This window comes from Drosophila gunungcola, assembly GCF_025200985.1.
Source record: "Drosophila gunungcola strain Sukarami chromosome 3L unlocalized genomic scaffold, Dgunungcola_SK_2 000003F, whole genome shotgun sequence".
NCBI classification, from domain to species: Eukaryota; Metazoa; Arthropoda; class Insecta; order Diptera; family Drosophilidae; genus Drosophila; species Drosophila gunungcola.
Genome location: NW_026453179.1, coordinates 1931738 through 1941396, shown reverse-complemented (window position 1 = coordinate 1941396; position 9659 = coordinate 1931738). Strand labels below are relative to the sequence as shown.

The window sequence follows — 9659 nt, the reverse complement described above, 5'->3', positions numbered from 1 at the left end:
TATTATATGTACATATGTAACATGTACTCTCATATACCCGCTTTCCCCAGCAATACCTTCTATAAACCCAAGATCTTTTGCCGCATATTTATGGTTGTCTATTATTTTCGGACTGTTGCCAAGAGAGGCCTACGCCTTAAAAAAATAAACTTCTTATTTTTGTTTAGAGGAGGCAAAACAAGTTTCAAATTTCCGACCGCAGACAAGGCAGGTGAGCGTAATGGAACCATATTACTGAGGTCACAAGAACTCAAATTAATGCTGGTTGGTTTGGTTCTATAAGTTTTATGTATTCGGTGTTCAAGATCAGAGACGCAATGGAAAATAACCTTAGCTCTATGCCAATGAAAAGCTGCGGCTAATGGAAGCGATGGTATATGGGGTTATGGCTGGATTTTTTTTATCCGATATTAAAAACAGGTTCGAATCAGAAAACTTTATTTGAGTAGGTCGCTAGGCCGTCATACAGTAAATGGACCTTATCAATTTAAATTTTCCTAAATTGCTAATCTAGCTAACCGGTGTTAAGTTTGTTGCATTAATTTACTTGCCACTTTTTCTTTCGTATTTGTTTGTAATTTTGTAGCGTCAGCTTAGATCTCCAAAAGAACCGCCCATGAATTCCATGTCTGTGCCATCCTCAGGAGAGGTTCCGTCTTGTGAAGATGGAAACGCAAACCCAGTTGGTGTTGGAATCAGTAAACCATTGGTCGACACTATTAAAGGATATCCTGTGGAACAACTTCATCCTTTGGTAGGATCTTCTCCATGGTCTCCAAAACAGCTACCCATAGTTACTCAACCTGGAATAGGCACTGGAATGGCACGGGGTGAACTAACTGGAAACTGGAAAAATGTAGTACCAAGCAGTACAAGTGGATTGGAGTACCTTAAGATCATCGACCAGCTTCTGGTCAAGCAAAGAGTGGAGTTTTTTGAGGCCATTACCGGATTTGAGACCAACAACCGTTACTCCATCCAAAACGCGTTGGGACAAAAAGTGTTCTATGCGGTGGAGGACACCAACTGCTGCACCCGTAACTGCTGTCCCGAGAGACCCTTCCATATGAAGGTGTTTGATAACTATCTGAAGGAAGAGGTAATTCATCTTCATAGGCCTTTAGGCTGTTCCTCCGTCTGTTTTCCCTGCTGCCTGCACAGCATCGAGATATCGGCACCACCCGGAAATGTGATCGGTAGTATTCAGGAGGAGTGGTCTATTTGTCGACCCTCCTTCCGCATCCTCAACCGAAGTGGGGACCTCGTCTTGCGCATCCAAGGACCTATGTGCTTTTGCTCAATCTGCTGCAATGTGGACTTTAATGTGGGTTTCTGGATGACATTTTTTTTTTTTAAATAATCGTTTTAATTGTTGACCAGGTGGTAAATCTAGACGGTGAAAGTGTCGGCAGGATCTCAAAGCAATGGTCCGGACTTGGTCGTGAGTTCTTAACGGATGCGGATATGTTCGGCATCACCTTTCCAAAGAACATGGATGTGGATCTTAAAGCGGTTCTACTAGGCGCCACATTCCTTATCGATTTTATGTTCTTCGAAAAGTCATGCAAATGTTTATTTAACTCTTGTGGTTGTTGCCTTAATGTTTAAAATATAACATCCTTGGGAGGATAGACCCTTCACAAAAATCTCAAAGATTTTAAAAAGGGTAAGAAGACTGAAAACTTAGAAGTCTGAAACATGAGTTGACATATACTTTTTTTTTAAAAACCCAAGCATGTATTTGTTAATAGGTATGGTTTAGCTGGCAGATAATGTATAAATTCATATCAGTATTAATATAATCGTTAATTTTTATGTATTATTGTTATGTATAAATTTAATGGCGAAATAAATCAATAATTTTGTAACAAAAAATTGGTTGATTTATAAAAAAAAATTTTTTAATTTATGTAACTTTAAATAAATTTTTTGAATTTGTAGAACAGGCCTTTTAAGTTTAGTAAAATAAAGAACAGAATTAATTGGTTATGCAATTCTTTAAAAATATTTCTGACAAAATTCTTTATAATTACTTTCAGTAAGTTGAACGTAGATACATTTAAAAACATAGTTTTAGAACTCGTGTCGAATTTTTGCCGCCAACTTTCAGAATCCCTATCGATTGGCCAATCGATAAAAGAGCTTTCAGAATTTTTGTCATGCGGCGCTGCGGCCACACTAAAAAACAAAAAAAAAAAAAAATAGCACAGCAAAATAGACGTGCTGAGCAAAAGTCAGTTTCGATAAATTTCGGATATTGAGCTTATTATTTATTGTGTGCTGGTCGAGCTCCTTGCCTCGACAATCCCGGAAAGCGATCGAGTGGAGCGACCTTGGAGTGGATATCAACCAGGTGTAATTTACGCAACGCACCACAAAATCCAAATCCGCAAAATTGCACAGGGCCAACAACAACAGAAACAGGGAAGAGAACGGCGAAGAGGAGAGGCGGAGAAAGGAGAACGGAGAGCGGAGAACAGGGAACAGAGAACAGAACAGAGAAGAGAAGAGAGTTGGAAACAGAAGAACCATCATGGCGAACATGGCAGTGTCGCGGATCAAACGGGAGTTCAAGGAGGTGATGCGCAGCGAGGAGGTGAGTTATCGAGTACCAAGGACACCACACTTACCCGCTCCCTTGGCATCGCCAGCTGCAGCACCACCACCCCTAATGGTGCCGCGGGGTGTGGGGTCCACGTCCGCGGTCTTGGGTTCCATTTTTTGGCGCGCTTATTGGTTCGAGTTAGTTATAGCTATGATTTGTAGAGCAAAATGTTAACACCGACCGCACTGATTTGTACTACTCACTTGTATTTCCTGACAGATCGTCCAGTGTTCCATCAAAATCGAACTGGTCAACGACAGTTGGACGGAGCTGCGTGGCGAGATCGCCGGTCCGCCCGACACGCCCTACGAAGGCGGCAAGTTCGTCCTGGAGATCAAGGTGCCCGAGACATATCCCTTCAATCCGCCAAAGGTTAGTGCACCCTAAGGGCAACTATTAAATATTTAAACTCGGGACAGATTTAAAATAGATTTATATAATATAGTGCTTTTTTAAAAATAGTATGCACAAATATGTACTTTTAATTATATAACTTGATCAGGGCTAGGGTGCCTGGGACATATCCTTTCAAGTCGCGCAAAAATAGTATCTTTCTTTACAAGCGTATAATTTAAACATATGTATTAGATAGTTTACAAATAAAAAGTTATTTTAAAGCCTCGGTAGTCATGTAAATACATCAGAATTTTAAAATTTGTATCAGTCACTTTAATCCTCAAAAGTTTAACAAAACACAAATAAAACTGGGAGACCAAGCTTGAAAAACCATTTGATATATATGATTAGTCTTTTCTAAAATTTGTTTAAATAAAACTTCTTCGTTAATTTACATTTAAAATCTGATTATAGCAGTTAAACTTTTTAAATAAAGTACGTGATTTAAATTTGGATTAACAAGACTTTAAAATTTTTTTTAAGACCATCAAAATAATCCAAGCGAAATAAACTAGTTTAGTGCAATTTATACTAAACTCAAAAATGATCGAATTTTCTTCATAAGCAAAAAATAAATATGGCTTTAAATCTTTTTTTTTCTAAGAAGATAACCTAGGGATTTTCAAAAAGTTTCAAAAGTTAAAGCTTATTTATAACTTTATAAATAAAGTCAGCACTAAACTACAAATTGCTTATAGGTACGCTTCATAACGCGCATCTGGCACCCGAACATTTCGTCGGTGACGGGCGCCATCTGCTTGGACATCCTGAAGGACAATTGGGCCGCGGCGATGACACTGCGCACTGTGCTGCTGTCCCTGCAGGCGCTCCTGGCTGCCGCCGAGCCGGACGATCCGCAGGACGCCGTGGTGGCATATCAGTTCAAGGACAAGTATGACCTGTTCCTGCTGACCGCCAAGCACTGGACGAACGCGTACGCGGGCGGTCCGCACACCTTTCCCGATTGTGATTCAAAGATCCAACGTCTCAAGGACATGGGCATCGACGAGCATGAGGCGCGCGCCGTGCTCTCCAAGGAGAACTGGAACCTGGAGAAGGCCACGGAGGGTCTGTTTAGTTAGCTTGTCCCAGCCGCACAATCACCAGTACCATTCTCGGCGGCGGCTACACCAGCAACTTCAGCATCAAATTTTCAGTTCGGCAACAATGCTAAATTCTAGTAGACCCATACATTGCCCACAAAACGATTATCGTAGATTTTGTCCACAAAATTGCATTGCCCTGTAATTATACCAATATATTTTTGTTCCGTATTTCTGTATGCTTACTGTGCACCTTTTGACGCTGGATGGGTCACCAAAAGGTTGAATCTAAGGCCCGCCCCTCAAGCATGTGTTTTGCAATTGAACCCAGGGTTCCGTTTCATTTTATAACGTGCAGTCGCATTTATTTGCTGGCCTTTTAATAACACTGTTTTTTCCATTTCAACCCTTATTTGTACCACAAACAAAAATGATTTAAAAAATTTAATGCGAACATGAGAAGTGTATAACAAATCGAAGTCTTTGTAAATTGCGTTAAGTTAATAAATAAATAAATAAACAAATATTAAGAAATGCTAAATGAGAAGTTATGATTTTAGTTTGTAGATGACTGGCTGCAAACTTTAAATAGATTTTTGTAAAAAATGTAGTAGACTGAAAATGAAAAATGTAATTTACGTTAACTTGAAAATATAAAAATATTTGTCTTATCTAAATTAAAAAATTTTAATAAAATCCAAATTTTCAAACCAAATATAAAAAACTTAAAATGACAAATTTATATTCTCCATGTTATTTAAACATATTTTACCATTATTAAGATGCAATATAATCATATGTATATTTTTCTAAATTTTCAATTAATTAATTTTTTTCTACATTTTCATTTGAATATTTATGATTTGCGCTAAACATTTTACTAATAATCTGTGACTAAACATTTGGTCTACGAGCTTTGCTGGCGAATGCAATGAACATCTCTACTCGAAAACGAATCTCTACTTGTGCTTCTGCTTGGACAAAACGGACACGGAGGATCCACCAGTTGCAATGGCGGATCCCAAGCAAGTGTTGCTGCTTTGGGGCAACGAGAGGCCAGCGGCATTGGTTCCCTGGATATTGTGATGGCTGTGGCGCTGCTTGAGCATCTCTTTCCACTCGGATTCGAGGCGCACATAGGAACCGCCCAGAGGTTGGGCATTCTGCACCAGACACTGATCCGTTCCCGTTTTCTTGGTCACATAGTTGGCCACCTGCTTCATGATCTTCTCCTCGAAGTCCCGCTGATGATCCTGGTTGCTGCGTGCCGACAGCTCACCAGGACCAAAAACGGCCCGACACATCGGTGGGACTGGTGATGCAGCTCAGATATATAATATATATATGCTTATTCTGGTGTTTGTAAACTTACCGCTTTCGTGACTTTTTGCCACGTGTTTTCCTAGGTGGTGGACGGTGCTCCGACTCGCAGCCATCACTACTGGAGCTGTAATCCTCGTCGTCATCGTGAACGTTGCGCATGCGCGGACGCAGACAACGGGCATCATCCTCACTTGTCGATGTCGTCTCCGAATCGGTGCTGGTGTCCATTTGGTAGCGCGATCCGCGCATCCGACGGCTCACCCGGTGGTTGGTCACTGCCGATCAGGGATTGGGACATAGGACACGGACACTCGTGTTCGCTTAACCAACTACTCACCCCTCTTCAGCACACTGTCCATGCAGAGCTGCGGCAGCAGGCCCTGGCGACATCTCTGGGGAGTCAGGGAGATTCCCTGCCAGCTGGGACTGATCTCGCCGGCGGCCGCCAGTTCCTGGATCCTCAGCGGTGGCTGTTCGCACAGTGCATAGTTCTCGCCCACCAACTGGGCAATGGCCAGGATGGCCCGCTCGCGATCCGTCTCCACCAGGACGCTGTGCTCGCGGAACTGGCAGCCCTGAAAAGATTTAGAGAAATTTCTATTAAAACCAGATTTTTCAAATTCGGTTACGGTTAAGTAACCTGCAGAAAAGATGTACATAGTTGAATATCAAATACTTTAAAACTATAGTTAAAAATCAAATTCTTTGAAACCACCAACTATTTTAATCATAATTTAAAGCATATAAAACCACATCTTTTCCAATAAAATCCCCATTTCTAAATGTATATGTTAAACTCTATTAAAACAATTAAAGGAAATTGATATAATAGCTTTGTTAGTTATGGTATTAACAAAATAAATGCTTTCCAAAGAGAAATCTAAGCTTGGGTCAAAACCAATCGTATGTTCGATAAATAGGCTGTAATTGCAGTAAGGTAAGCTCTAGTTAAAAAGTGTCACTCAAAAAAACCATTAAAACTATACTGAGAAAATATTAAATTAAATTAAATTTAAAGTTAAACCTAAAACGAATTTTAAATTAATCTTATAAATCTATAAAAAACATTATTTTTCCGAAACAGCATATAAACTGAATTTCACATTGAGAAACCGGACCTTAGGCATAGAACTTAAATAAAATGTCTAACATAATGAATACAAACATTTGGTCCCGGCAGCGTTTCGTAGCGGAAGGCCTGCTGACCGCAGCAGGAAAAGCGTCCAGCGGGTCCGGCATTTCCCACGGGTCCCAGGAAGTTGGGCGACTCCGGATGGAAGCGACACCAGTGCATCTGGTAGACCGGAAAATGAGCCTCGCAAGTGCAGCAGTACAGATAGTGGCAGTGACCCCACAGCTTCCAGTAGACTTTCCGCCATGACTTTAGCTCCTTGAACAACTGAACGATGTAGACGTTTAGGTCCCAGTTGGTGTCCCGCACATGGTGGCTCATCAGCTGACCCCAGCGGTTCAGCCGGATGTTGCTGGGCACACAGCTCACATAGGACTTCATGGTGTTGGTCACGCAGTTGAAGCAGCGCGAGCAGCGGAATAGCCCGGACATGCTATAGAAATGTCCCCTCAGCGCCTCCGGATCCGGTTCGCAGAGGGACTGTATCAGCTTGGTCCACAGACGCGGCGTGACCCGTTCCTTCTTGTCCCTCACCATCTCCAGCTCCAGATTGGTGAACATGGCCGCCAGTCGGGTGACCAAGGCATCGTTCAGACACGACAGGTTCGTGGATGTGCGGACCACTTCGCTGAGATGGGCGTGGCAGAAGGCCAGGCACTCGAGCAGCAGCGGTTCCATTTGCAGGAAGCTGGCCGACACCAAAATGGGCACCACATTGTTGCCGTCCAACTGCGGCCCGGTGCTCTGGCCGGAAACTGGCAGATCCTGGCTCTGGGCACTGTGCTTGATCCACTTCATCAGCCAGTCGAAGATCAGGATGTCGCAGTGCACCGATATGTCCATCTCCTCCAGCCGTTGGCCGGCGGTCACGTCCGCAAAGTAGCCCATTTTGGTCACCAGCAGGTGTTGCGGGCAGGTAAAGTCCTTCGAAGTGTTCTTCACCTCGTCGCAAACGTGGATCACCACTTCGGGTCTTTCAAAATATATGTAAGTTTTTATTTTGTTTTGTAGTTAAAGCAAACTTGCAGTTGTAATAAAAATTTAAAGTTTCGGTTAAATGGATAAATGTATGTTATGGTGGGTCAGAATAAATTCCTTTAAAAATATTCAATTCTTTTATAAAAATTAATTTTTATAGAAAAAACAAGAAAAAAACAGTTTTTAAGAAATAAAAAATTATTTTAAAAATAATACTTCAAAATCCTTTAAAAATATGCTAAATTTTCATATAAAAAGTTTTGATTTATTTTATGTCATTATTCCTAAAATGAGGTAAAATGAGGTTTTATACATTGGTTATTGACTGTTTTCTGAGTGTGTTTCATAAGTTTGGAAATATCACCTTCTCTGCGATATCAACCACAAAATAAAATTCAACAAGAAGGAACGATACATTCGAGTGCTTCGATAATTAGACACCGATTTCTTACCAATTTCAAACATAAAGTTTGCCCCCTGATGCCATCTGCCGAAAAATGTACATTAACGCTAATAACCTTTGAAATAATGTTCCGAATTGGGATAATACTTTATAGATACTGATCAAATCTCGACGTCTATACGGTCAGACAAACGGACAGACAGACGGACAAACAAACGGACAGGCAGACGGACATGGCCAGAACGACTTGACTCTTGATCCTCATTAAGAACATACTTTTCAACAAATACAATAGACCCCTTTACGATACAAGTGTTATATAAATAAGAATTTGATTTACTAAAATAAGTGTTAAAAATTATATTTATATACTTACTCCTTCCTCTCCTGCCTGGCGTGCTTGCTGTCCTTAACCAGCAGTAGAGATTTGCGTCTGCCGGCGTTTAGTCCCACCGGCTTTTGGATAGGCTCCTTGATCAGCGCCCGCACCATGCTGTTGGTCAATTGATCCGGATGCAGTGCATCACCACCGGGATGGGCCTGCTGGAGGCACGGAGCCGAGGGAGTGGCTGTAGACAACGGCGCATGCGAGTGGCCCAGCTCCATCATGGATTTGGATGCTCCGGAGTGCAGGGGAGCAGCAGGTGGAACTGGATTCGGCGAGGGAGTGGGTGATGTCTGGGCAAGTGGCTCCTTCGTTGGCGGCTGCAGCTGCTTGGGCTTACACCTGCCATTCTGGAGCTGAGTGGGCATTGGAACCGGGCATATGAAGGACAACACCGAGTCCAGGACACCCTCGTTGATGGCCGCATCCAGTTGCTCGCCCAACTTGGGATGCAGTCCCCGGTAGGTGGACTCTGGACGGGATGTGCGGCTGTGGTGAGTGTGTCCCGAACGCAATACACTGGACTTCGCCTCCTGGAGCAAACTGGAGCGACTCTCGTTCCTTGATGGACGTCGCAGACCGAGCAGCTCGTTGACCAACGGATTGTCCGCCAGATGGGCAAAGTCGAACTCGTCCTTTTTGCAATTCCCCTTGGCTGTGGCGGCACTGCCCTCCATCGGCGGCACTGGCTCCCTGGTGTGTGGTTTCCCCATGTCGGCCTTCGCTATCATGTCGTTCACATGACAGGATAGTTTCAGAAACTCTAGGAACTCGTTCAAACTGATTTGAAACTCGGCGCCACTGCCGGAATCGATGGATTTCTGGGAGGGAGCCGGCGGCGATTCATCCGGCTGGACAGCAGAGGTGGCTCCCTCGTCGGAGCCCGATTTCTGCATCCTGGCCGATGCACAAATTACTGGCAATTGGACATTATCGATTGATTTTGTCCGTTGCTCTTAACAACAGTGCAACTACCAATAAACAAACAAAAACAAAATAAAAAAAACAATGCAACTAGTGACCCCAATTGATTTTTCAAGCTATACCGGAATTTTGGGTCAAAATTATTATAATATCATAATTTTTTCTTTAAAGTAATTTATCAGGTGAACAAAGAACATAAACAAAATCACTAATTTGGCTTCACTACAAAATAAACATTTTCCGCTTACTTAATCAAGTTGAAAATCAATTTCAGGGTTTATAGTTGTCGTTATTTATTTTAAAATACAATAATTTATACATTTTTTTAAATATTTATACTTATAATAATAATTAATAACTTACCTGAGTATCGTTGCTCCTTTTCTTGTTTAACCTGTTAGAATTCTTTCAACAAACTAACCAAATTTCCATTTTACAAACAGTAGTGTAGTAAAAAGCTTTTCCACACA

At 42.0% G+C, this 9659-nt stretch overlaps 3 protein-coding genes across 6 annotated transcripts; 2 read left to right on the top strand and 1 right to left on the bottom strand.

Annotated features, from left to right (window-relative positions):
* The first annotated feature begins 81 nt into the window (after nucleotides 1–81).
* Nucleotides 82–1842, top strand: LOC128258912 (phospholipid scramblase 2-like). Of its 4 annotated transcripts, XR_008268001.1 has the most exons (4): nucleotides 97–207; nucleotides 587–1324; nucleotides 1381–1666; nucleotides 1735–1754. XR_008268001.1 is itself a non-coding variant. In XM_052990918.1 (3 exons), the coding sequence occupies exons 2-3, from the start codon at nucleotides 617–619 to the stop codon at nucleotides 1606–1608; spliced, it is 936 nt and encodes a 311-aa protein (XP_052846878.1). In that variant the 5' UTR covers nucleotides 82–211; nucleotides 587–616; the 3' UTR covers nucleotides 1609–1838. The 4 variants fall into 4 exon arrangements, 3 of the variants coding, with proteins under 3 accessions (XP_052846878.1, XP_052846876.1, XP_052846877.1); XM_052990918.1 differs by having other exon boundaries at nucleotides 82–211; nucleotides 1381–1838; XM_052990916.1 differs by having other exon boundaries at nucleotides 98–207; nucleotides 1381–1842.
* Nucleotides 1843–2170: 328 nt separating this feature from the next.
* Nucleotides 2171–4585, top strand: LOC128258914 (ubiquitin-conjugating enzyme E2-22 kDa). The gene is made up of 3 exons (XM_052990921.1): nucleotides 2171–2596; nucleotides 2825–2977; nucleotides 3700–4585. The coding sequence occupies exons 1-3, from the start codon at nucleotides 2534–2536 to the stop codon at nucleotides 4081–4083; spliced, it is 600 nt and encodes a 199-aa protein (XP_052846881.1). The 5' UTR covers nucleotides 2171–2533; the 3' UTR covers nucleotides 4084–4585.
* A 236-nt stretch (nucleotides 4586–4821) lies between these two features.
* On the bottom strand, nucleotides 4822–9232 carry LOC128258630 (SANT and BTB domain regulator of class switch recombination). Its single transcript, XM_052990337.1, is given in 6 exon segments — nucleotides 4822–5324; nucleotides 5326–5356; nucleotides 5417–5642; nucleotides 5705–5942; nucleotides 6533–7472; nucleotides 8257–9232. Coding segments are annotated over 6 exon segments (2661 nt in total). The 5' UTR covers nucleotides 9162–9232; the 3' UTR covers nucleotides 4822–5003.
* Nucleotides 9233–9659: the final 427 nt, after the last annotated feature.

Excerpts from the sequence above, each read along its gene's own strand:
- LOC128258912 (XM_052990917.1), top strand. Across the intron at positions 1,325-1,380 it reads GCTGCAATGTGGACTTTAAT|GTGGTAAATCTAGACGGTGA; the intron begins GTGGGTTTCTGG and ends ATTGTTGACCAG.
- LOC128258914 (XM_052990921.1), top strand. The coding sequence starts at position 2,534 with ATGGCGAACATGGCAGTGTCGCGGATCAAACGGGAGTTCAAGGAGGTG. Across the intron at positions 2,597-2,824 it reads AGGTGATGCGCAGCGAGGAG|ATCGTCCAGTGTTCCATCAA; the intron begins GTGAGTTATCGA and ends ATTTCCTGACAG. Across the intron at positions 2,978-3,699 it reads ATCCCTTCAATCCGCCAAAG|GTACGCTTCATAACGCGCAT; the intron begins GTTAGTGCACCC and ends AATTGCTTATAG.